At 36.7% G+C, this 27,627-nt stretch overlaps 2 protein-coding genes across 2 annotated transcripts; one reads left to right on the forward strand and one right to left on the reverse strand.

Annotated features, from left to right (window-relative positions):
• The first annotated feature begins 1,795 nt into the window (after positions 1 to 1,795).
• On the forward strand, positions 1,796 to 19,206 carry Smp_009520 (putative glutamyl-tRNA synthetase 1, 2, 3 (glutamate--tRNA ligase 1, 2, 3)). Its single transcript, XM_018794864.1, has 11 exons — positions 1,796 to 1,895; positions 1,934 to 2,256; positions 2,291 to 2,401; positions 4,141 to 4,356; positions 7,208 to 7,288; positions 8,143 to 8,235; positions 13,525 to 13,619; positions 13,935 to 14,142; positions 15,189 to 15,409; positions 17,965 to 18,331; positions 18,997 to 19,206. The coding sequence occupies exons 2-11, from the start codon at positions 2,020 to 2,022 to the stop codon at positions 19,117 to 19,119; spliced, it is 1,752 nt and encodes a 583-aa protein (XP_018649234.1). The 5' UTR covers positions 1,796 to 1,895; positions 1,934 to 2,019; the 3' UTR covers positions 19,120 to 19,206.
• Positions 19,207 to 20,267: 1,061 nt separating this feature from the next.
• Smp_009530 (putative deoxycytidylate deaminase) lies at positions 20,268 to 24,692 on the reverse strand. Its single transcript, XM_018794866.1, has 6 exons — positions 24,650 to 24,692; positions 23,486 to 23,591; positions 22,023 to 22,141; positions 20,712 to 20,847; positions 20,447 to 20,660; positions 20,268 to 20,407 (listed from the first exon to the last, which is right to left on the reverse strand). The coding sequence occupies exons 2-6, from the start codon at positions 23,496 to 23,498 to the stop codon at positions 20,362 to 20,364; spliced, it is 528 nt and encodes a 175-aa protein (XP_018649235.1). The 5' UTR covers positions 23,499 to 23,591; positions 24,650 to 24,692; the 3' UTR covers positions 20,268 to 20,361.
• Between the last annotated feature and the right edge of the window lie 2,935 nt (positions 24,693 to 27,627).

Here is a 27,627-nt window from a genome sequence, read left to right on the forward strand (position 1 = left end):
GCGGCAAGAGAACACTTACATACGAGAAAACCTGATATTCATCCAACTCAACAGACACCCAACGGAAATACGGACCGCCTCTTGTAGGGTCGTTCAAGGTTGTTTAAACGGAACAGCGAGCGTCTTTGAAAGGATCTCACTTTTTTAACCGTCCCCAAAAGTATTTGCTGTAACGTTTTTGCATTTGGAAGTTAAATTGCGCTTCTCACACCAACAATAAAATTATTTGTAGAAGTAAAGTATGTGGACAAGTCAATCAGGTTTTGTCGTCATATCAATTGTTGAAATATAGTGGATGCCATTTCGTGAAAAGAACCATAATAATTTGTTTACATTCCCAATCTCATCATTTTGGGGAAAATTGTGTTCGCTTTGGAAGAAATTTTGGAAAGCCGTTATAGAAAATTTTAGGGAATCGACACTTCGGGTTTTCTCCCCATGATTTCGTACGACTAAGGGAAATTCAAGTCTTTGCCCAAATGTCCCCAAAATATGGAGGTTGGGTTATACTTTGTTCATGTAAAAATTGTCTGTCCGTTGTAATTGTATTGATTTTTCATCATAAATATTTTCATAACAAAACAATGTTTTTCGTAGGCAGAGGATTGTCCACATACTTTATTTCTAACGACATCTGAGTTTAACGGAATGAGGTGTTTTACCTTTCTTGAAGAATATATAGAATCGTTTTCCCCAATTGTTGTCCACAATTGGCCTGACAACCTCAAAGCTAGTAAACTAGTCAGTTAGTAGACGTTTTCCTCTCATCTAGTTAAAAATTGTGGAAAACAATAGAGGTTTTCTAGTTGCTTGTCATTTTAGGTCTGAAAGATCTTCCAAAATCTGTCTCAAATGGGTCCTAAAACTTATGAGTAATACTACTCGGCTACATAACATTTTATCGCAATATTTTTAATGCTTGTAAATTGAAATCAAGGATATTTAGATAATGTCTGTCGGCAGGTTTATCGAGGAGATTACTTCATATTCTGCCGACCGTATAAGTCTAATAGTGTACAGGTTACTGCAGTCGGCTGAATATCGGTCAATTTTTCTGAGTATCAGTACTGAAAGATAAAACAGCTGATGATAAATCTTAATTCATCGTAACTACACAGAACCAGAATGCTAGACGTCTTATATCTGTTTGTTAAAACAACTTCCGTAGCCACCAATCTCTGTTTTGACCTCACAGCGCTGTAATTATAACCATTAAGTGGTTTTTATATGAGATCTTCATGAAGTTTTTTGGGTGTTAGAGCAAATAGACACACAATACTCCCTTAAATTTTGTCAAAGAAAATATGCTTAGCTCGTCATTTCTCATCAAAATTTATTTCTTTTTCTTGTTACAAGTGTCTTAAACATATCCCACAAACATTCAACCTATATTCACACATAACGGATACTGTATCACTACCTTTCTCTCTTCTGAATTAGATGGAGAGATTATAATTTATGGACAAACTAATCAAATTTAAGTTAATAGGTCCTGAATTTTAACACGATTTTCATTCATCCACTTGGCTAAATAGCATTATAGCTGATGCCAGTTCATAGTGAAAACTCTGATTCATAAAGTCAACGTCCAGCTGCGAATCCTAATTCTTCACACTAATTTGTAACTTTCACTTAGTCCCAGTAAACAGGCATACACCCTCAAGGCCACTAGCATCGCTTAAAGGTCCTCTATGTGTTATAGTCTCACCCCAATTTTTTCGCAATCATTTATGCTGCTACTATCACTTTAATATTCATCTTGATAGTTTCGTTTCGTTGTGCCAATGGGTTTTAGGTACCTGGTCCGTTGTACATGTGCCAAGCTCTGCGTTTCTTATGTCCGACTGACTGTGACCAAAGCAATCTAATACAGGTAGACTTATTTTGGACCAGCGGTAACCCTATGATATAAACTGTTACGTTATATATATAGCTGAACTAAGTAAATATATTTAAAAATCTACGATCGAGCTGCTATATACTAAATAACATCCTACTTTCATTTTTGTGTGCTGAGTTATGGCTTTAACATCGTCACGAATACGATTATCACGCACCAATTACTTCCTGTGTCAAAAATATATCATATTTTGTCAAAAGTGTAAATTGACGGAGATCAGTCCCATTCGTGTACGTTTCGCACCAAGTCCTACAGGTTTTATGCATTTAGGCGGTTTACGTACTGCCTTATTTAACAAGTTGTTTGCTGTGAAACATTCGGGAAAATTCATACTACGTATTGAAGATACGGATAAAGTAAAGTAATTATTCCTACATGCTTATTCAGTAGTCCAGAGTTCAACCATATGCTAAGGACGATATTATAGAGTCGCTTCACTGGTCTGGACTAATTCCGGACGAAAGTCCAACCACTGGTGGAAATTATGGTTCGTACATTCAAGTATGTTCGCTAGAATTTTCTTAATGTCTTTATCATAAATGTTCACAATTTGAAGCAGTTTAATTAGTCTGAAGTTCATTCTTGTGTTGTTACTCAACAAGTACAGTACATATGTCTATTTCAACCACCTTACACGTTAGGTAGTGATAGTACTTAACCACCTGGGTCAATTAGATCATGTTTTGCTTTCTCAGTCGTGTGGAAACGATTTGGATAGTATTTTGTGCACTAATTATGCTACTAGTCAGTTTTCACGACTCCTGAACCGTGTATGAATAGCAACAAAAACAAATTGCTTATCTGGATATTAGCTTTTATCACCTGTCTTTTTTATTTATTGATTTTATGTAGTCACTTAGAGGGTAGGTAACATTAATTGTTATTACTGGTAAAAGATCTTTATCTTATTATGTCATATACTTCTGTTGCTGCTTTTATTACAGCTCAGATTAATTGATTTTCCTGACCCTTAGTAAAAGTAGCATTCAGTGCTCAAACTTGCCAATGAAGCAGTATTAATATTCTTTAAAATAGCATCATGTGTAGGGAATATTTATAAATATGGTTACATAGTCTTAGTAAGTGGCAGCAGAAATATTTTATTCGTTCCAATGGCTGTAGTTTTCTCCCTCCTGGATTAAGAGCTGACATCAAAGCGTAACATAAGTCCGTGTAGTCGTTAACTGTTGATATAAATTGTCAGTCAATGCTAACTTATTGGCTGTGGTCCATACAATACCCGTGATCATTGACATGAAGCTAAACCAGTCACAACTATTCAGTTGTATTCATTCATTAATTATCTGCAAATCGATATGGCTTCTCTTTTTATTCGTTGGGAAACACACCTTACTGTGATATTTATTTTTTACTATGTACTCATAGTTCTTATAATCATTATGCCTGAATTTGGATTGAGTAGCTACTTGTGGAGTATTTTCAGTGAATGATTGAAGGTATCCGTTTACATACTGGATGTACACATTTAATCATTCACTAATTTGATAAGGTATAGTGGAAATAAAGTGTATCAATTGTATATATCTTTATGTTATGATCTCTTATTACTTACTATTCTTCGGCCACTACGTCACTCGACTAGTTGCTAAATCAGAACACGGTTGAACAGGAACCTAATTATATTCTAAATATACAAGGTTAAAGGGGAGTATGAATCACAGTAAGAAACACATTAATATATTTATAATTTTATGCGAGATTCTAGAGTCCTCTCCAATTATTCTCTTGCGTCTATTGACCGAGAAATAACCAATCAGAATGCTTGAGTGTAATCCTTCACAGAACATGCTTTAATCCAATCTACATCCTGTTAACACTTTATCTATTTACGGGAATGATTATAAATTGTAAAGGTTAGGTTTATAAATCCCTTCATCTTATCGTAACAATCTTTTGCCATAACTCTTCATAAATCTTCATTAGATAGTCATCGTCTACTGCAGACATCCTTATATGGATAGTAAGACTAAACTCCCATGTTTCTCCTACAATTTAGCTTATGATACCTTATTTTCAGCTCTTTGTAATCATTCACATAAGTTTGGCATTGTATTAACTTTGTTATGAATTAAATTTGACAACCATCTACAATATTCATCTAGATTTGTGTTTATTCGGTAACTCTCCAGTGCAAGCATATCTTGAGCATCAAAAGCTTGTTGTATGGACATGAGAAATACTATTTTCACATCATTTTCTGTTATCTGTTGGTATTTTAGTCGGAAAGAAGACCCCTGTACTTATCTATCGCTCAAAAGTTAATTGATGAAGGATTTGCTTATCGATGCTTCTGCTCCTCAGAACGACTAGCTATCTTACGCAAGGAACAAAATCGTCGTAGGGAACCTCAACGTTATGATAATCGTTGCCGTAATTTGTCTCAAAGGGAAATCGACGAAAACTTAGCTTCTCTACCATATGTTATTCGATTCAAGGTTTGTTATTATTCTCATAATAATTTACGGTCGTTTTTAAGTTTGAAAAATCAATAAGTGTTGCATTATCGGAAAACAACATACTGGACTGCTGTCACAAGAAGCTCTTACACCAACCGAATTTCGGGATAGTCAAACTATTGGCCTGAACTGATTGTTTTCATCTCCGAACCCGAAAGTCCTAAATTCCTCGTTATGTTTCATTATGGTTCCACGAAACATTAAAATATCTTTTTCAGTCCTCCATGATTTTCACTGTTTATTCATCTGATTGAGTTTCCTAGTAATATAATCGTAAATACTTAAAAAACGTGATTGATTAAAAATTCGTAATAAGTGTGAACAGTTACAAACCACTGAAGAATCATAATTTTATTAGTTGCCAACCATCAATTTACGCCTGAAAATCATTTTGCTTTCCATTTAAAGTAATAAGACTTTTGAGTGACGTCAGACCAGTGAATCATGATTTAGGAGGACAGGTTTTTTGAAATCTGTGTAATAATCAACAATACTAGTGGACGAACTTTTAGATATTTAAGGTTTTACAGTTTATACGATCACTACCATTTTAGTGTTGTGTTATATCACACAGAGTATCAAGAGACATATGTAAAAGCTATGTTTGAATAAGCCGGTATTAAAATTAAAAAAAGTGGATTTCGCGTTCATAATGTCTCATATACCGAGAGAAAGCGCCATAAGTTAAGCTAAAAGATCATCGAAGAAGGGGGCAAGAAAGAGTATTAGTTTTAATCAATAGGCTTAATTCACATGCAGAAATTAAAAATAAAATAGTAGAGATGTGTCTTACTTTCCGGAATTCGCATGTATGATCCAGTTGTAGTCATTCACTTGACCTCACGTAGTCAATATAGACAGACTACACGATGCACTATTCATGTATCTTGGATATTTATTTATTTGAACACATAAATATTGGTACAAAGGGGCACCAGATACATATGCGCCACATAAATCTCATTCGATTGGTGTGAGGGCTATGCCCGAACCGAAGCAGATGGTTTTCTTAGGGAGCCACACCCGGAGCCTTTGACCGAAAGATCTGATCCACAAGGCAGTGGAGCATCGTAAGGAGATGCAGTCCCATAGTAGCCAGTGACCAACGATTGATTCATACGCCATTTGTTCCCCCAGGATACTGGAGCCCATGTTCACCGTTGGTTTGGAATCAGGGTTTTCCAACTCCCCTAGGTGGACTTTCCGTGTCCACCAACCCGGTTAAAGCGCCAGACATTCGCTTTTGGTTCTCTCAATTTTGTAAACAACACCGGTGCCACGAGAAGGCAGTGAGTAGGACTTCCCTGTCAGAGGCTATATACGCGTAACCATGTGAGAGCATTTGGAGAGGGAGAGCGGACTCTCCCCACTCTCGGGCATACCAGGGTATTTGGGGGCATCTTGGATCAAGAATTATAGAGAGCGGAGCATATGTCAGTAAGGCGATATTCCATAATCAAAGCTAATAAAGCCTGTTATCCAATATGATATTGAAGGCTCCAAATACATGGTTTAGAATGCATTCTCCGGAAACCAAGAATAACACTTAAATTCGAATCATTAACACTGGTAGTACGTGGAGATAATGGTGGAGCCATAATAGAAGGTTTGATAACAGGGATGATGAAGTGACGAGACTCCAGAAATTCAGTTTTTTGCTAATTGGTGTATTATAAGGACACCACTATTCTATTTTTTTTACCCGTCTACATCACTTGATCATTATCTATTTCATGGTACATTTTGAGGTTATGTAAGTTATATATACATTTCGACTTGTTGATTCATGACTGCATGAAGAACAGCAAATAAATCAATAGGATTTTTAGTACTTATTTCTTCATTCTTAATCAGACCACAGATTTAAGAATATTACATTCTCTGTAAACGAAATTGAAGAAACTCCCCTATGCAATTGGGGTTGTTCCCCAATGAATGACCTGTGTACATAGCTCCTCAAGGGCAAGTGAATGAGTAAATGCACATCAGTCAGTTAGGGTAACTTATCCCCTACATAGCTGTGTATCAGTGAGCGACTAGTATAAGATACTGGTAATGACTGTGTATCGAGCGTTCCAGCAACTTTGACCAGGTAATTACTAAAAGTTTACTCCCTAATATCACCCTTACTTCTGGATTAGCGTATAATTTCTTCGGTACATTCACGATTTCTTAATAACCCTTAGGATACTTAGTATTTTCCTCAATAAACCGTTGAGTTACTTGTTCGATCGCATTGTCGACAGAAGAAACTAGGTGGTTTATTCTCTGGAGGGTAGAATTGTGGTTTCAACGTTGTGTTGTCTGAGAGCCACTCCTATCAGGACGATTGGCATCTATTATTAGAGAAACGGTCATTTTTAAAAATTTTCTTTAGTTTGTATATGCGAATTGAAATCATTCTCACCAGTGACAAAGTTAACAAGTAAAGTTATTTTTCTCTAGCTTTGAATAGTAATCGGCTTTTTTACTTCATACATAAATGTAACTTCATATACAAGTATTCCATTCTTCTTGCACTTTTTTGGATATTATACGTAGAAAATGGAGTTTAAAAAGCCAATAGAGGATAACAGTTTTCTTGATAATGAACATTATAATCTACCAAGAGTTTACACGATGTTAAATAATATTGTATAAGGATAAGGCGTTAATTGTAGATGAATAGGTTTATTACTTCGTTCATCTGGTAATTTATTTTAATCACATTGGATTTCCAGTCAACAAAATCTACGGGTTTTTTTCATCTGCCCGCTGATACCCATATTTATTTTACACCGAGAATTTTTTAATTATCGAAAGTATTTTATCTTTTATCTGATTCGCTTAGACTGATAATTCACCAATAGAAGTAAATGACATCGTTTACGGAAGTTCTATCTTCAATCCACTTAGTTCTGAAGGAGATTTTGTAAGTACCATTTTATTAACATTATTTCTTTTACTATCAATACCTAGTTGATTAGACTAATTGTTGTTCTATGCAGTACGTGAATTAAAATACCTTTAGACTTCCACTATTGTTTATTCGACTACAGTGAATGGAGTAAACAAACCCGTTGACTACCTAATTTATTATGGAAATCTCACCAACCTCGATAGACCATTGGTTAACATAGTCTCGTCACAGATACTAAAAGATATATGGATTTTTTTCCAGCTTACGCCATCACTAGTATGAGCGACATGTTCTTCTGCATAGCACTCTGTTCTATACTATTTTATAACTGTAAGTGAAGAAAAAAATGGCTTGATTGAGTATATGATTAGTTGGTCATCTTTTAAGACTAAAGGTACGCTTTTTAAAGGTTTTGAGGCGTCTTCTTTATTTTCTAACTCTGTAAAGGGAATTATATTAGCTGAATATTTCAAATTAATTATTCTTTTCTTATTGCTTATCTATTACACTAATTTTACAGTCTCCTACGGACTTAAAGATTGAAACTGTTACAAAAAATATCAAGTATTTGATAAATCTTTTGATCATTGAAAAAATGTTATAGCTGGCCATTGAACTCTCCATTTAGTACATTTTGGCAATAAGTTTCCTTGAATAGGTTTGCAAATTAATTCCTGTTTGACTAAAAAGCGTGTGTTTGCATTGTGTCATCCAAACATTTTGTAATAAGTATATACTTTATCAGCTTGGCAGTATATTTTTTTATACAAGCATGTAGTAGAATGACTTATGGTTTTACAAAAATAATCAATGAGATATTTTGTACTGACTGTGTTTTCTTTGATTTATTTTATTGCTTCAAACAGATCATTGTGAAATCCGATGGTATGCCTGTTTACCATTTGGCCAACGTAATTGATGATCATCATATGGAAATCAGTCATGTTATTAGAGGATTTGTAAGTTTATCATGTTTTTCCATCTGTTTAATTTTATTTCAATTGATGGGTGGCTTCAGCAATCAAAGGTTATTTCCACTAAATATTAAATTCAATAATATAATAGTGTGTATAGGCTAATTGCCTCTATATCTGACTCCAATAAGTAGTATCCCGTTAACTGAGTATTTACGCAGACTAAATCTCCCAGTAGTATTATGAATTTACTCAAGACTATTCAAAAGCCTGAACACTAGTTGTAGAGCTAGTTTATTGTTAATGATTAGTAAAAATCCGCAAGCGTCTAGAAAGCAAGCACCCAGGAAAACCAGTGAGAGTGTTTAGGGGGTATTAAATATATATATATATATATATATATATATATATATATATGTTCATGAGTGTTAATCGTTTGTGAATAAATTATTGATTGTCTGTGTGTTACAACCAATGGGAGAATAGATAAATATTGGTGTGCAGACATGTGCTCAATCAAACTTACACATAATTTTACATAGTGGATTAAATATCTAAATTACAACGAGTAAACAAATAATAAAATAATTGAATGGGCTCACTAAAAGTGATCACCTAGTACTCTAAAGCCTTTTCAAAAGTGGTCATTGGTATACACACACGGGCATCATTAAAATAAAGCAAAATATGGCTCATTAGTATTTCAGTACTCTCTACTGGTTTATAAAGGGAGTAGTATGAAAGTAACGTGGTATTCACTTGATCAAAATATTTTAGAGTCGATTTCTAACAGATCCGTGGAAGCCAACTGTCAGGAAATTCTACGCTAGGACGAAACATCTGTTCAGTGCTCTCTAGTTTTCAATGTTTATACAGCTGATATCAATCCGTGTTGAGAAATCTGCCTCAGTATTCAAGCTCCATATCTAAAATTATTTGGTTGATAGTCATCCGTCGTTTTGTTATGGAATTCATAAAGCTTATTTTTGTAATTAAACTGTGTGTGTTTTCCTTACTCCATTACTGTTAGTAATAAACCACGAGCCACATAGTTTTATAATGATATTTATATTCATAAAACAAGTATCTTCAAAATGTAATGTTTCTGATAAGCAACCCAAATGATACGTTCAAGTGATAAAATTTACATTCTGAAATTGAATTTTAACTAAGGAATAGATTTATACTAGTTATGAATTAAAGTTACTTTTACTCACTACTTACACCTGGTACACCTCATGATGCAGTTTGGCGATTTCCGAAATGTATGTCCTATCCACTTCCAACGTCTTTTCCTGATTTTCTCTTGAGCTGGAAGCTGGTTTGTCCTCTCCCACATTAGGCTGTTGCTGACGATATCCGGCCAACGGACATTCAGTATCTTGAGGAGACAGCTGTTTATAAATACTTGCACCTTTTGGATGATGGTTGTAGTAATTCTCCAAGTCTCAGCTCCGTACAGTAGAACTATCTTGACGTTCGTATTGAAGATTCTGACTTTAATGTTCGTTGACAGTTGTTTCGAGTTCTATATGTTCTTCAGTTGTAGGAATGAGGCCCTTGCTTTGCCAATCCTCGTCTTTATATCTGCATCGGATCCTCCTTGTCCATTGATGATGCCGTCCAGGCACGTGAAAGTTTCCACCTCTTCCAGAGTTTCCTCATTAAGTGTAATTGGGTTGGTATCCTCCATGTTGTATTTGAGGATCTCGGTTATTCTCTTATGTATGTTGAGGCCTACTGATGCAGAGACTGCTGCTACACTAGTTGTCTTCATCTGCATTTGTTCGTGCGTATGGGATAGGATGGCTGGGTCAGCTGCGAAGTCCAAATCATCTAATTGATTCTGAGCTGTCCATTGCATTCCATACTTTCCGTCAGATGTGGAGGTCTTCATAATTCAGTCAACCACCAGAAGGAAGAGAAAGGGTGAGAGTAATCGGACTTCTCTGACCCATTCCTTATGATCTTGATGCTTGTTGAGGCCCAGCATTTCCTAAGACGTTGAAGCTAGTACTTCTTTCATCTCTTTCCAGTTGTCCTCCATAGTAGTTCCCTTTTCTTCCAGTAGATCTTCTAAGGCTTAGGACCTGTTGTTGAGAGCTATGTGTTATGAATTTATAAGAAGGCCGTTGCCAATTCGTTATGATTTTATGTCCGGCTTTTTATCACGTGAATTATCCACCAATCGAGATACGACTTGTCTAATCTTAACACTGCCAAATCAATGACGTTCGACCAGTATGGGCAGTCTATCGTCCTTATTGATCCCTTACCCGCCTAGCTCTTCCAATTGAGTCCAGAACACCAGTTGCAGCTTCTGCTACGCGAATCATTTATTTCAAGCATACTCGGTTTATATACCAAACAGACAGACCGCATCACACCATAAAATTGAAAATAATATTTGTACAAGATCAAGCCAAATGTGGCTGTGAACGTGAGATACAATAATCAATAAACTGAATATAATTTAGGGACAGTAATTCGTTTGGTAATAATCCATAGGTCAAAATGAAGCTTATAATAAGATGAATATAGATATACACAATCTAACTACTCAATAGTTAAACAATAAGAATATATATAAAATGATAGTCCATTAATAGGTCCCGGAAGTTACCTGTACTTACGTGTTCACTAGGATATAACACTATGGTGAATTCTTTGAGTTTGTTAATATATCGAATGAAGGCTGTGTTGGACCTCTGTAATGCTGTTTCCTCAGCTGTCCAGTGCTTCTTTAGCTTCAGTTTCATCTTGGTAACCACCAGTTGGTGGTGATCCGAAGCTTTCTCAGCTCCTCCCTTTGTTCTCACATCTTCCACTGACCTTGTGAATATTTTAGTGATGCAAATATGATCGATCTGGTTCTGTGTAGTGTTATCCGGTGAGACCTACATAGCTTTGTGTATGCGTTTGTGTAGGAATATTGTTCCGCCTATAACCATTTTGTTGAGTTTACATAAGTTTTGCAAATCTGCCACCATTCTCGTTCCTTTATTCCAGTCCCTAGTCCACGTCGTCCCATGATATCTTCATATGCGGTGTCATCCATTCCGACTTTGGCGTTTAGGTCTCCCATCAGGATGGTCAGGTCGTTTCCTGATCACTTCGGTGTGATTGATTGCAACCTCTTGTAAAACTGATGTTTATCCTGTTCATTGTTATCATTGGTGGGAGCATGACGCCGGATGACATTCATTGTAATTCCCTCCTTCTTTGTTTTGAAGGATCCTGTTTGTTCCTGGAACCATGATATTACCGTCGTATAAGTGGTTTACGTGCTTTTTTGGACAGCATCAGTACAACTCCTTGTATGTGTCAAGCGTCTTCTTCTTTATGTTCAGAGGACGACAAACACTCTCCCGCAGTTAATCTTTTCTGTCCAGCTTGGATCCAATGAGTTTCACAGATCCCGAGTACCATCAAGTTGTATCTCCCTATTTTCGTAGCTATTTGATTGGTCCTCCCGGTCTCTCCCATATTGTCCGGACATTCCATGTACATATATTAGTTTTTGCTCTGATTGTTAGAAGAGGCATCGGCCTCTTGACTTCCGGAGAATATGAGCTTTCACCATGTGGTGTTATAATTGTTCTGAATGAAGATCCTTAAGTTCCCAGGAGAGAGTCTAAATGGTTCAATTTATTGATCCTGGTTAGTGTTTTTAACTAGTGTTGTTTTCTACGGGGTGGGGTTACTGACGCCATACCCAACCCTCCTTCTTTCCCTTGTCTTGTAACCGACAGTAACCCTAGAAGAGCTACAGGCCGATGTAAAGTTATTTTTACATTCTTGAAAAAATTTATCACTCTCTTAACTCTATCTCATTAAATTTGTAACTTTTGAAACAATGTTTCTTTTTCAATAAGCGTCTTTTGGTGTTTACTTTGCATCTCCAATTTTTCATACTTTAATTGTTTGTCGAATACAAGTGGTAGAGCTTACTAAACTGTTTTAAATAACCTAAAAATGTTTTTCAGGTTTAAACATTTATTCCTGCCTTTTGTTCTTAGAATATCTTTTATTAACCTGAAGTCAGTATCCCTGTAATGACATTCGCCTTTTCATTGTCTTCTATTTCCACTATATTATGTTTTTCCGTTCAGAAACTGTCTGTATAACAGATCTGTTGTACAAGAAGACGGATTTTTATTGGGATGTTAAAGGCTTCCTCGCAAAAGATCAATCTTTATTTTTTTACGAGCATGTTTTACGAACAGTTGGATTGTTGTTGTAACTCTGAGTGTCGCTGAGTCACACTAAAGTCGTGTCAGTTTTTTAATTAGCGCCCTGTCACTATCTAATTAAATACGTAATGAATCATAAGTAAGGTAACCAAATCAACAAATACGCAGTTAACGGATGGAAAGGATAAAGCAGCCTGAAGAGATTGCTAATACTAAGTGCTACAATAGTGTTTATCAGATATCCTAGATACAATATTTAATATATGACCTTTCGTTATGGGCAATGATTTTATTTTCGGAAATAAAGAACTGTATATTGAGTTTTAACAAAATTAAAATTGAAGTAAATGAAAAGTTGACTAGTTGAGCGTGATCGATTTAATCGTGATTCAAACAGCTTAAAATGCCGCACTCCATCCAACCCACATCTTATCAGTGAAGCTGTTAATTAGTTTATTCTCTGATTGAATGTGTAATAACCATGTAAATAGAAGTTTAAAAGAATGAATTGAAGCCTAATATTTGTTGACAAGTTGATATAGTGGAGGATAGTTGTGGAATCACCTATCAGCGTTTACTAGTGATTCATCTACCATATCGATCCCCACATTCTTGAGGGCCATATTTCCCTTCTTATACATATTATCGATTAAGTCATGAATTAATGCCATATTGGAGTCACCATTGTGGAAACTTTTACAGTTATTTTTCTTTTCTAACTAGTTTGACTCTATGAAAGCGAAGCCTTTAATATATATTTAATGAATGACTACTTGACCACTTCGTTGTACGTTTTGAGACATTGTTCAAGTATCAGTCCTCTCATATAAAATCTGACTCATTATTTTTCAAGTTCTGCGCTACCTGAAGTCTTTTCGACAGAGTTTACCATTACTTACCATTATCAACTATCCATCTTCCTGGTACTAACTCATCTATCTCCACAGCTTTCCAATATTTAGTTTCGCTGTCCTATCATGAAAGGGCCATCAAACGCTCAAGTGAATTCAATAATCTTCTCTTGGTTAAATCTAGGTGATGTAAATACTCATATAAATTTATAGTATGCTAATTTAATGTCATTTAGATCTCTACCCAAAATATCTTTAATTTTTTTATATATCCTTGCCCTTAAATACAGGAATGGCTTACTTCCACGCCTAAGCATTTGATGCTATACAAAGCTTTAAATTGGTCGCCTCCAAAGTTTGCACATCTCCCTCTGTTACTTTCCAGGTTAGTGATAAACATTTTTTAGTTGCTTAAGACTTTGAGCAGGCAATCACTATGTATGTATTCGTCAGATTATAGTTTATGGATTTTAGTAATTTTAAACATAACTGTAATCATGTGTTCTGAATCGTTTCATCCATTTCGGTTCGTGCAGTTGAGTTCCACCTTTAAGCTATTGCTCCGGTCGTAAAATACAAACTAGTAAATAACTTAAGTGTAACTCACAAAACGGTCAAAATTAGTACATACTATTTGTCGAGTTAATTTGAATGATTATATAGTGTATAAACATTTCTCTTTTCTGTCATACCAATTTAGTTCAGGTGGTAAACTGTCTAAACGTAGTCCAGAATTCTCTCTTATCGGTAGTGTTCACAGTTTGCGTAAAGCTGGGTATATGCCGTCTGCTGTATTGAATTGGTTAACAGCCACTGGAGGTGGTGTCTGTCATGATAATTTTAACGGAAAAGGTGACTTTTCGTATGAGTGGAGGCCTGATTTTGAATTCTCTGAATTAGTTTCTCGAGTAAGTTAAATTTTATAGATGGGTTCTTTCCTGGTTCTATATGCTTGATCTTAATTTCCTAAACCCCTATGATATCTTCCGCTTTTTATCTCTGTCATTTTGGTCGAACAACGTTAAAAACCGAAATTCGCAACTTTAAATATATCAGTCCTACTTGTTTACGCACACCAAAGCACCACCCCAAACACACTTTGGTGTCTTGTCAGGGGGGCTAGAACATCTTTCTTGATAAGTTTGCAAGATACTTTTTGACTGTTTGAAAGCTAGGGAATCGTCAATCGGATATTTTACAAGCCTTATCATGAAATTCATTTACTTCGGCTTTTAAATGTTTATAAATACGATCGATAATCTATCACAAAATACTACCCTTGATTTGTGGATCACACTAGCTTTTCCGATCACAATAAATGGTGAGCAGAATTAGGAGGCAGATTTACCAAGCGTTTGTGCAGCAGTTATAGAAAGTGAAAGATTTTTGTTTCGATATAGACTAACGAATGTCTTGAACTATTAAGGCAATGCTCTGAAGAAGACAATTTCTTCTAAGTAATCCATCGACAAACAGCGCGTAGTTATGAATTTCAAAAGCAAACGAGTAAAATTATAGACGAAACACTCTGAAGTTAAATCTAACTAAATTAGTTAGGACTGGTATGTCTCAAAGCCGAGTACACATATTTGTACTTGGTAAGTTACGTTGTCAAATAAAACCAGAAAAGTACCCACATCTTCCATATTTTATAAGGATGTCAGAGAAAACCAGCACATTTTCTTGGATCATCCCCAATCACCTGATAAAATCAATGTTTATTTATTGTAGCGAAAGTATTTGTATTCTTTATCCGAGTAGCACTGTTAGGTTAGTTTGTCAGCGAAAACACCATTCACTAAAATATGGGAACATCTCATATAGTGTAAATGCATTCTGAAGTTCAATAAAACACTTTAAACTTCGTTTCATCGAATGCAATAAATTTTAATACATTATATTTTTGGTTTTATATGAACTAGCTTGAAATGTACCATTTAATTATTCCATATAGTTCGACTTAAGCAATATCAATCGTCATAACGCTCATTTATCAATAGATATGTTAAAAATATGCGGTCAATTTCATTTTGACAAAGCTGTAAACAATGCATTGGATTATTGTATAATGCATCAAAAGCAAAGTAATCAGACTACTTATAAAACTCCGCAAATACTAGAAACAATTGAAGAATATCTGCAATCAAATGTAGAAAACCTGTCTATTCGTAAAAGGTAAGATGCATGGTATTATAATGTTTAATGTCGTAATTATATTTTAGCTCGTGATTTCATTAAATTTTTGTTTTATTAACCATGTGTCATTTTGGGTATCTTTTCGATAAGCAAAAATAGGAGGAATGTTTAGTCACTTTGCGCTTTCACTTAATACTTGCTGTTAATTGTAAAGTGATGCGACTGCTGGATTCTAGTTTTAGTAGGGTAGTAAACATAGCCATCTGGTCACCAGAAATGTAAAGCACAAACCTAGACTCCGTCACCAGTCGTTAGCAAAACATTTATGCTTTATGTTTAGCTAGCATACACAACCCGTTATACATCAACTTCATTGACTATGAGAAGGCGTTTGACAGTGTGAACCGGAGAACATTATGAAAACTTATTCGACACTATGGAGTTCCTGAGAAGATTGCCAACATTATCCGGAACTCATACAACGGACTACAGTGCAAAGTCGTGCATAGGGGACAGCTAACAGATGCATTTCCAGTAAGGACTGGAGTCAGACAAGGCTGTCTACTCTCCCCCTTCCTCTTTCTTCTAGTGATTGACTGGATTATGAAAACCTCGTCATCTGATGGAAAGCACGGAATACAATAAACATCTCAGAATCAATTAGACGACTTGGACTTCGCAGATGACCTAGCCCTCCTCTCTCATACACACGAACAAATACAGACGAAGACAACTAATGTAGCAGCAGCCTCAGCATATACAAAGGTAAAAGCAAGATTCTCAAATACAACACAGAAAACACCAACCCAGTCGCACTTGATGTAGAAACTCTGGAAGATGTAGAAACATTCACGTACCTGGGAAGCATCATTGATGAACAAGGAGGATCTGATGTGGATGTAAAGGCGAGGACTGGCAAAGCAAGGACAGCGTTCCTACAGTTGAAGAATATATGGAACTCAAAACAACTCTCAACTAATTTCAAAGTGAGAATCTTCAGTACGAACGTCAAGACAGTCCTACTGTACAGAGCTGAAACGTGGAGAACTACTAAGTCCATCGTTAATTAGGTACACGTATTTATAAACAGTTGTCTACGCAAAATAATCAACATTCATTGGCCGGATACTATCAGCAACAACCTACTGTGGGAAAGGACAAACCAGCTTCCGGCTCAAGAGGAAATTAAGAGAAGACGTTGGAAGTGAATCGGACATACATTAAGGAAATCACCAGACTGCATCACGAGGCAATCCCTAACTTGGAATCCGGAAGGGAAGCGGAAAAGAGGAAGGCCAAAGAACACATTACGCAGATATGAAAAGGATTGCCCAGGACAGGGCTGGATGGAGAATACTGGTGTGCGGCCTATGCTCCTCGACGAGGGGTAACAGGCGTAAGTAAGTAAGCATACACAACCACTTTATATCAGCTATTTCATCTACGCACGTAAGGGATGTATATAATTAAAACTTACTAATTCCTATGCAACTTACAGTATTTACTAGTCTTCAATAAGCTTTATTTTTTACTGTTTACAGTTCTAAAATATATGTGGAAATATGCTGATCAATAGAAATTTTTTTTTATTATTTATTTAAACACATATATATTGGTACAAAAGGGCACCAGGTACATATGCGCCACACTATTTGTGTGTGTGGGCTGTGATACTGCCCGGGTGCCCAAACCGAAGCAGGTGGTTTTCTTAGGGGGCCACACCCCGAGCCTTTGACCAAAAGGTCTGATCCACAAGGCAATGGAGCATCGTGAGGAGATGCAGTCCCATGGTAGCCGTTGACCAATGACAGGTTCGTCCGCCATTCGTTCCATCAGGATACTGGAGCCCATGTGCACCATTGGTTTGGAATCAGGGTTTTCCAACTCCCCTAGGTGGACCCTCCGTGTCCACCAACCCGGTTAAGGCGCCGGACATTCGCTTTTCGTCCTCTCACTTTCGTAAACAACACCCCCGCCACGAGAAGGCAGTGAGTAGGACTTCCCTGGCAGAGGCTATATATTCGCTGGCCATGTGCGAGCATTTCGAGAGGGAGAGTAGACTCTCCCCACTCTCGGCCGTACCAGGGCATTTGGGGGCGATCAATAGAAATCACGCCTACATATCTGGAACTCAAATAATAAATAGAAGTCATCTAAGACAGGCTGAATACAATGAAAAATTAAGTGTAATATATTGTTAATGACTCGTAAGATAAACGTATACATTAATCATACAGGGAAAAAAAGAAATTCAATGAGTTGTGAAAGGCGTTTGAATCATTAGAAATACCACCTGGATGTAGGGTGATATCAACGGAACTAGGGAGTCAGTTGTATACAGTCATTTATCATGCCAGTATATGGTAGCAATAACGCTTAATTGTATCATTCTCAATGGTTTTCAACAGACGAACTCTGGAGTTTAGTTTTACTTAGAAACCATTATAGACTTGAGTGGCGTAGAGTATGGTCTACTCACCTACTAATTTTCGCACATTTTAAATACAATTTTCTAAGCAGTTTCACGTGTGGATAAGTATTGTTCCCTCCTATTGTACAGACCACTCTTTTTGCCTTAATATTTATATTTGTAGTCAATCTGCTCAAAATGATTTACATGTGTTGAGACGACTGCATCTCTTGAAATGTCGCGTTCACTGTTTAGATGATTTAGTCGACCCCAATAATGGTTTCTTATTTATGTGGAAGTCTCCAGATTTAGCTACTTGTGAAGGGGTGATCAATAAACGTTTTTTCAAAATACCTTTACAAGATATACTCAGATTGTTTGGATGTTTTATTGAAGAAATGAATCATATTCTTAAAAAAGAACAAGTGAATGACAGCACAGATTTAAACTCCGATGTGATAACAAGTTCCCTTCAGAATGTCTGCGAACGTTCAGGAGTTGAACGTAAAACTGTATTGCACCTAATCAGATTAGGCCTTACAGGATTCGAGGTAAGTGCTTAAATGATTTAGAGAAATTTTCTGTAAAAAAGCCAACTTTTTACTGCTAGCGAACAATGTAATACTGGGAGTGCATTAGTTTTCCACCCATAATACTTATCATTCGAAACTATATGCATTGTTTTTCGGGATACGAACATAATATTCTTCACCTTAAATTATAGTTACTATCTTTTATGTAACTCTATGTATACGCTATTAGGAACTTTCTTAGAAATTTCTGCCCACTTATTTACCGATGAGTCAGTAGTCTAAAATTTGATTGAAATATAGTGGTAACCAAAGGCTTGAAACGGTAATTGAAGTAACCGAATTCATTAGGTGATGAAATGGCCGAGTAGTTTCAATCTGGTGTTTAAAAAACAAATTTTACGACCTACTTAGTGTATTAATCTGTGAATTATGTCGCATATATCAACTTATTGTTTTGTCCTAAGAGAGGTACCAGAATATCACACGACCCACCGATTGTTGGCACTATCAATTTATTATCATTGCAAGAGGTTTGACATTGGCAATAAGAAATTAATATGTCACTGAACGACACGCAGTTGAGTTTGGTGAGTAACGATGTTTGCCCTAGACCATTCCAACGTATAGAATTTCTAGCAATTGCCAGTGGTTCATAATGTACATTCTTACCTCTGAATATTTAGGTGGGGCCACCTGTGGTCGAACTTATTCAGTTGTTGTCCATACCAGAAGTGACTGATCGAATAAACAATCTACATAATTTTCTAATACGAAACTGTTCTTCTCAATCTCATGAAGCTTTGTAAACGTTCATAGTTGGTCTTACTATTTTTCTGATCTGTATATTTCATTGATTCCTATTTTAAGATCAATATAATGCTTCTTGAATCTAACTGCCTTCTATTGTTGAATATTCTCATTAGATAATAACTCCGAAGTACTTTTCATTAGGGTTAACGAAACATCTACATAATTTATTATTAATTTCTAATGCAGTGCTTGATTTCTTCGCGCCTGTAGTATCCTTGTAAGGAGTGTTGACTATTAGAAATGCTTCGAAAAAAGGATAAATATTCAGCTAATATATCAGATTTTAGTCACAATATTACGGAGAAAGGAATTTAAAATATCTAATAAGATAAAAATAGACTTGGAGACTCCCGATTTAGTCCTGGGATGAACCGTGTGCGTTGAGATGTTAAAAGTGTGTCTGTCATTTAGGCGTTTGACTTCCAATGTGTTATAGACTTAAATTCTGCACTGATAACCTGTCGGTTGGTAGTGTTAGGTCTAACGTAACAGACAAACCTGACAAGGTTTGTTGAGTTAAATTATACTAACTACTGGCTTCTTAAGGTCAAACACGCAGACAATTTTATGGACCAATTGGATCGCAAAACGTGTTTACTTTTTCGAGCCATGCTGAATGGTAGATGAAGAGATGTCCACTAACACACTAAGAAGCACCAGATTGAAGATGCGTTATTCTCATAAATCTAGAGATTTTAAAGTAGTTTCAGTGAATCCTACATAGATCGCAACTATCAAGGTTATTCAAGAACATCAATTGTTTTTAATAGGTGACCTAAGCAGAAGTAGGATACTTAATTTCTAAGCCATTTGGGTTGTTTATTTTAATATCTGCTGTACAACTGCCCATCTTAGTCAAGAAAGCAGTACTTCGTCTTGTTCTTGTTTGACAAACAGTAACAAACACGATCCATCTATTTAATAGACTTGATTCTCGTGTTTTAGATAAAATAACGAAAAATACCAAATCTGTCGCCACCCTACAAATAAACGTAAAAAAACTGGATCCAGTTTTACCTGGTTGACTACGTTAATGAAGCCTTTGTTTTATGGAATCGTACAGCTTTGCTTAATGTAAAGAACGGCATTGTCATTGGAAGCCGTATAGATTTTGTTTCAATTACCTGGTAGCATCCCTCTATTTAATATTTAGAATATTTATTGAATTAAACTAAAATATGAATACAAAAAGTAACAGTCCGGTGTAGGTTATCCGTTTTTTGTATCAAGATCCTCAGTTAATCAAGGTTAATATTGATAGTTCGATTTGTTGGAGTGAATTTTCTATGAAAATACACAAGAATGAGAAACATGAAATCATACCTTATGCTGACATCAGCTTTATTAAATAAATATTTAGCTGCTTGATTAGATTCTGTTCCATTCTTCTTATCCGAATAATACACTACTTCTTTAATCCCAGCCTGTATAATCACTTTAGCGCATTCATTACATGGGAACATGGTCGTGAATAGTGTACAACCTCCAGAATGAGCTTCATTACGATTCAGTACTGCGTTCAACTCTGCATGACAAACTACAAATTCCTTTAATAAAAAAAAACGTTAACAGACATTAGACAGCATACCATAAAGATACTTATTTTCAAGTTCATTTGCTGATCCTTTTCCCCAAGGGACATCATCATCTAAAATACCGTTGGGCATCCCGTTATATCCTATTCCAACAATTTTCTTTTCTTGGTTAACTATACAAGCGCCAACCTAAGTTTGAAAAAAAAAAGGAAAATGAAGATTACAAATTAGAAAAACAAGAAATAATATAACTTAGTGATCATAACAATGCTTGAGTGCAATAAATCTGAAATCGTGTCGATTGTGTACGAAAGCTGACGATAATAACTATTTATTAAAAACAGTCATTCTTTACTTAATCCGAATTCTTACGAACATAGATTTATTTTACGTTCGAATTCTAGTGTGATGTTAACCTACAAGGTTGGTAGACATAATAAAAAAGGGAGCAACACAGTGAAAAATGTATTTCCAGGATAGTGTTTTATGATAACCAATCTTCTGGGAATTCGCGTTAGAATGTGGATAACAGACAAGATTTTGAGGGACTCTCGGGATTTACCTGCCTGTCTAGTAAGTCAGTGGTATAAATACCCATTGAGTTATCAGTCAGCTTTTTATAACAACACGTGAAACACCCAAAGGAATTCGCAGTCTTTACAAGTAAACCATTCAATTGTGAGAAAACAACAGAGTTGAGATGGTTTTATGGCAATGTTCAAACAAACACTATATTAGCACATTACGTGAAGATTGTTTCCAATAAATGGTATTTTATTCTTTACTTCAGTAAATATAGACTGTTTTATTCGATTATAGACACCTCTGATTTACCTTTTACACATAGTAGGACTACAGAGTGAGTAATGTTGAGAATAATAAGTTGAGATGATAAATCAACTGGAGAGGTTATAAACCGTCGTCAATTAAGTATATTGGAACACATATTACCCATACCAAGCTACCACACATTAACTGTAGTTTGTAGATATTACTTGAAAACTGTCCAGAAAGAACTGACACACCTATTCCTTATCTTTCAAGAGATCCTGAACAGTCTTATTTCATGCATTTCACTATCCGATTTCATTTATTCTTTCGGAATTACACTTGGTTGTCCATCACAAGTCATTGTACTTCGAATCCTCTGCTTTTCATCTGACTTTTTTAAGCTTTGCTACTGTGGAATACAGCAACCTGTGCTGATGCAAATGTTGTTTGTGGTTGACCATAGCCAAGATTTATTCAGTTTCCATTATTATCCTTGAGAATTGAAACTTTACATATCTATTTGCAGTATGAGAAGTAATAATGTTTACATGCACAGCAACAGAGAATTACAAAGTATCTAAAAGAACACTTACTTGAGTTGAAGGGTCTTTACTGCGCATAGCAGACAATAGTGCTATAGACATGAAATATTCATCCCATGATATATAATTGCTACGTTTTTGGTTTCCATTTAAATTGAGGTTTTTTAGTTCTGGTGACAATCAAAACAAATATGTAGAAAACAATGCGTGAAAGTGACCACAGAAGTTGAGAAGCAATTTGTTTACCACTAGTTGGTGTGAAGACTAAAATACTCCCAAACTGATACTTCATGAAGGGAAAATCTGAGCTCCTGAAGGTTACACCCGGTATATTTACTAAATTACATGTAGGTAAGAAATCGAAATCTCGGTAGTCACACTAAGCCATTCCACAAATGAAGGTTTGGGTTTATCAAAACTACAAACCTTTTAACCCATGAAATTAGCAACTTAGGGGATAGGCGAGACGAAAACACTGACTTACTGATTTTAGAAGTTTTAGTGCGTTCGAAAAGTTAACACAATTCAGTTTTGCCGACACCCCTAGTAAATTTTAGAGGTATACATCTAGGATTATCTAAGAACAAGCTCATGTTAAACAACTTACAATACGGTCCCGGGCAAAGTACTTATATCAATAAAGGGAATGGAGCACTATCCAACAACCACTGTACAAAACGCATCGAAAGGCGATCGTCGTCTTAGTCCTCGAAATATGAGATTGTAGAGTAGCAAAGGTAAAACGTATTTTTGCCGTTGCGGATTTCGAACCCTATAATTTGATGCTAATTAAAATAACAGACAACCAGTGGATTGGAAATATATCCCTTTGTATATATGGGGTACTGGAACACTAAATGTCAATAGTAACTATCAATCTGGAAATTGATCAATCCGATGACTGAATCAGGAATAATAAGTCTCGAGGATCTACACGAGTTCCGGCTTCGACAAGTATCGCTTAGTGTTGACAAAATAAGAAGTATAATTTACGTTTGAGACAATATTTTAGGGCCAGTGTTTAAAGTTAATAGAAATTATTTTATTGATATGATTAGTATAGCTTCCCACTCACAACCAACGCTCTGAATGGAAGTGTCTTAGTAGTTGGTTATTGAACTCGTGGATCCTCACTAAGAGTATGCAGTTCCAATTCCTTGGAAGTTTTCCAATTTATAAACATAAAGGCTAGCATATAGTAAGGGTTAAAGGATGTGTATAACCTTACGAGCAACACTTTAAAGTTTGTTCTCTTAAGAATACGAAAACATACACGAGCCTTCGACATCATGATAAGATTGTTTGCTGCCTTAAAGTATAGAAAACTATGTGGAGAAGGGGGAGAGTTCGTATACCTAACCTCGTCGGGGGACTACGATTAAATATTCATTAGAGACAGTCTTCGGGCTAGAATCCAGATACTAAATTGGTGAAATCAATGTCTTAAATACTTTGCAAGGGTAAATTATTTAATCACGTCAACATAATACCAAAGCAGAAACACTTTTACGTACCATTCTCGACCATGTTCTTCAAAATGCAATTAGGCAGTCCAAATACAGTATAAGTATTTCAGATATTCACTGACGGTTATGTCAGGACTAATGAACTTCCAGTTATCTGCAAGAGAAGAACAGGAAGATTTAAATTGGAGATACAAAACTGAACTGACAAAAGCAATCCATACCCAAACAACCAATAAAGGGGGAAATGCGCCGAAATGTCTGCTTTTGCGCCCGTCCGGAGGAAATAATGCGGACTTTCCCCTTTATGTCGCTCTGCGTTCCCAGTGTCGCTCAACTGTCTACTTTTCGCCTATATACACACTAATTTATGTAATTTTGCATCCACTCTTAAAACACCGAACATTTGTGTTCGCCTTCATTCCCACAACACACCACATAAAAACTGAAATGTACGTAAAATGTGGTATATGTTGAGAAAATTTATTGAAGACAAAAAGCATGTTGTTGTACGTTATGAGTACTTGGTAGATGTTAGAGCATCAATCGTTATATTTTAATTGCAATTGTCAGGTGCCAGTGTCATTTGAAAAGAGCCGCAAAAGAAAGAGCAGGTGATGTCTTATTAATAAGGTACATAGATCAGCACCATACATGGAAATAATGAGAACCAGGTGCGACAAGAACTATTTAGACTTTGCCTACTCTCTGGTAACCTTAGGAGATCAGAGAGTTGACCACAAATGTTTATGACATAGTTGAAGACTGTGTGTGCAAGGATACGGCACAAGATATCTACTTGGTGTAATTGAATTTGTGTCAGTCTACAGTGATTTGCTTATCAAGAATTTACGACGATGGATGGATGAAATATTCCAAGTCGAATTCACTCAGACGGTTGCATGATTTGATTGTGAAAACATGGTGGGCAACCTGATTTTGAAAAACTGCAAAACTCGTGGCACCGAAACATGAGAGTTTTTGAGGTGATTCGCAAACTTCTCACTAGTTTGCTTAAAATATTGATGACATAGGGACTTGGAGTTAGATGACGCCTTTACCAGTAACAAATTTATAATCGAAGGATACCAACCCAGTCGAATCAAAGGTCGGAAATGGAGGGGTCCGAAGATATATAAGGAAAGCTATCGACATATAGAGAAGCACTTGGTCTAATTTAGCCAGCAGTTGCAAAGTATGAATAAGGCGGCGTACCCGCTGGTAGTCGTCACGGTAAGTCAGAGCCTTTCAAAGGCGCCCGCCATTCCGTTTCAACGACCTTGAACAGGAGACGGTCATCCCATATTTCTGCTAAGTGTCGGTTGAGTTGGACGAACATCGGGTTTTCTCATGTGTAAGTAGTCTCTTGCTGCAGAAAACCGCAAAATCATTGCTAGAACACTGATTTAGCTATCTCTGTCTTGTAGTGCACACGTTGGACTGATTATTTCAGTCATCAGTAATAAGGATGGGAGGTCTATTGACCTATATTAATCCTTGCAGTTTGTTTCATTGTGGAGGTCTAGTCTCTGTTTTGAATATACTAACAGAAGGCGGTGATATTACGTGTTCTGGTAGAGAATTGCAGTAATTCACTACTCTGTGCGAGAGACGAAACTCCAGACTTAAAAGATTTGATATCTGCTTTTGAACTCTCTTCGAATGTCCTCTCAAATAATCAGTCCTAGATGGAAGGAAAATATAAGACATATGAATAACAATGTAAGTTTACTACAAGCCAATATGAGATGACCTCCATAATCTGCGGTAAGATAACGGAAATAAATTGAGTTATCTCGGTCTGTCTTCACAAGATAGGCCAGATAGACCTTTTACCGTTTTAGTCCCTCGGTGTTAAACTCGTTCCAGCATACCCGCCTCATATTTGAAACAAGGACATGCTGCTTGAATCCCATATTTCAAATGTGGTCTCACTAAAGTCGGGTATAATAATCTAAACATTTCCTCATCCAAATACTGGTAAGATCTACGAATAGACCATAATTCCCTATAGTCTTTTGCAGCAGCAGCTTTACAGTGACTGGTAGTTTGGGGATCATTGCTTATTATGACTCCTATATCTTCATAATTTCTTACTTTGGGTGGCACGAATCTACATATTGTCTAGTAATACGAATCATCGTAGTTATTTAGTTGCATCACCACATTGTTGTTAGAAATCACTTCTAGCGGCTACCCGTCCATCCGTGCCATCAATTAGTTGAAATCAACCTATAATACTATTTTATCTGACATACTGTATATGGGTCTCCAAACCTTTATGTCATCGGCGAAGAGTAGAACGGATGATTTAGCTACAGCTGTTAACTCATTTACATAAAGTGAAAAGAGAAGAGGACCGAGGATTGTGCCTTGGGGAACTCCACTTTTCACAGATTCCCAATATGAGAGAGCTCCATTTACTCTTATCCTTTGTCTCCTGTCATGTACAAAGTTACTTATCCAGTCTATGACCGTATAATGAATTCCAGAAGTTTCCGGTTTTAATTTAAGACTAGAAAAGGAGACCTTATCAAATGCTTTACTTAGGTCTGCAGTGACCTACTGTTATGATGAGAACGCGATTAGTATAATGGAAACAATTATTATTATAACCGATTGTACCAGTGATTGTTTTACTGTACTTGTTTAACTGTACCAAATAAACTTCTCCTTCCGTTGTCCATTTTGCTTGCACGAACGCGCTTACGCTCCACCGTTTTGCCTGTAATATTGGCACGTCTCGATATTCTTTCGATACCAAGAGATCGCCAACAAATATATCTTATTTGGAACATTAACAGCCTTCTGGTCTCTGGTCTACCGACGGATTCAAGTCGATGTCTGGCAAGTTATCTTATCGTAGTGGTGATCATAGTCCATCGCGACTCGACGCCACCCATATCTGGTGAGCCAAATTTTCGAACACGTTTCAGCCTCTGACAAACCTTCCAAAGAAGATTACTACGGTGAGTCCATTATCTATCTATCCACTTTTGTTGCACGTGTTCGTATTGATATTTTTCAATATATAATATTCTGGCAACAACTCAATATGGTGGATAACGATAAGAATAGCATTAATATAATAGACTCAGAAAAACAAGGAATCGGTTTTCGACAGGTTCCCTTTATCCCCCAAGATCCAGAAGTTTGGTTAGCTTCAGTGGAGTCCCGATTCGAGATCCGCCACATAACGAACCAACGGCGAAAGTATGTCTGCGCTCTGGAAACTCTGCCTAATGATCACTTAACTGCTATTCATGACGTCGTCCTCAATGCAAAAGTACCTAACATTTACGATCTCATCAAAGAGGCAACCCTTAGACATTTCCTCCCTTCAAGGGAAGAATGATTGAGGACTTTATAAGCACGTCACCCAATTGGTGATGTTAAACCGAGTCACCACGTCACGCCCCTACGATCTCTTGCAGGAAATACGACAGCCGATTCTGAGATCGTTAGGGAACTGTGGCTCGAATCATTGCCAGCACATATGCTTCCAACTTTACGGCTCTACTCAAGGACTAGCACGCGCGACAAGTACACGTTGATCTCGATGGTAGTTAACATATGGCTCATGGTGATAGGGATAGCTGTATTCACACCCGTCTCAGTTTTCGAGACCGATCCAATGTACCAGAATCCTACATCCCCCGAACCAGTTCACGCTCTCGTAAAGCCCTAACCACCCCCACCCCCAAAGTGGGCATCTTCCAAGCTACGTCAAAAGGCGGCTTCGGAAGCGAGTTCTGGTTGGTGCTGGTTCCACCGTACTTTCGGGGCCAGTGCCCGCCATTGTCGAGCTCCCTGTTCATACAAGTTGGAAAACTCCCGAATCGTACTGGCCGGCCCTTCACCTCAGGCTGGCCATTTATTTTACATGCTCGATTATCACACTAACGCTAGGCACCTAGTAGATACACGTGCCAAAGTTTCTGTCATACCTATTGGTAACAGTAAGTCTCAAGCTACGATGCTTCAACTACGCGCTGCAAACGGCTCAGTCATTCCTACCTATGGTACACAACAACTTACGGTCAGCCTGAGCAACTAACGACAGTATCTATGGGCGTGACTTATTATTACTCTCAAGTCCTTATGTTCCTGAACCCACAGAAGAGACATACCATCTATAATATAATGGTAACTATTACCGTATCCGATGTGAATAAGCACATTCTTCCTAGAGT

This window comes from Schistosoma mansoni, chromosome 1 (genome assembly GCF_000237925.1).
Source record: "Schistosoma mansoni strain Puerto Rico chromosome 1, complete genome".
NCBI lineage: Eukaryota > Metazoa > Platyhelminthes > Trematoda > Strigeidida > Schistosomatidae > Schistosoma > Schistosoma mansoni.

Excerpts from the sequence above, each read along its gene's own strand:
- Smp_009520 (XM_018794864.1), top strand. The coding sequence starts at position 2,020 with ATGGCTTTAACATCGTCACGAATACGATTATCACGCACCAATTACTTC. Across the intron at positions 7,289-8,142 it reads TTAGTTCTGAAGGAGATTTT|ATCATTGTGAAATCCGATGG; the intron begins GTAAGTACCATT and ends TGCTTCAAACAG. Across the intron at positions 15,410-17,964 it reads AACCTGTCTATTCGTAAAAG|TCAATCTGCTCAAAATGATT; the intron begins GTAAGATGCATG and ends TTATATTTGTAG.
- Smp_009530 (XM_018794866.1), bottom strand. Across the intron at positions 20,848-22,022 it reads GTAAAGACCCTTCAACTCAA|GTTGGCGCTTGTATAGTTAA; the intron begins GTAAGTGTTCTT and ends TTTCAAACTTAG. Across the intron at positions 20,408-20,446 it reads AAAGCTGATGTCAGCATAAG|AAAATTCACTCCAACAAATC; the intron begins GTATGATTTCAT and ends GTATTTTCATAG.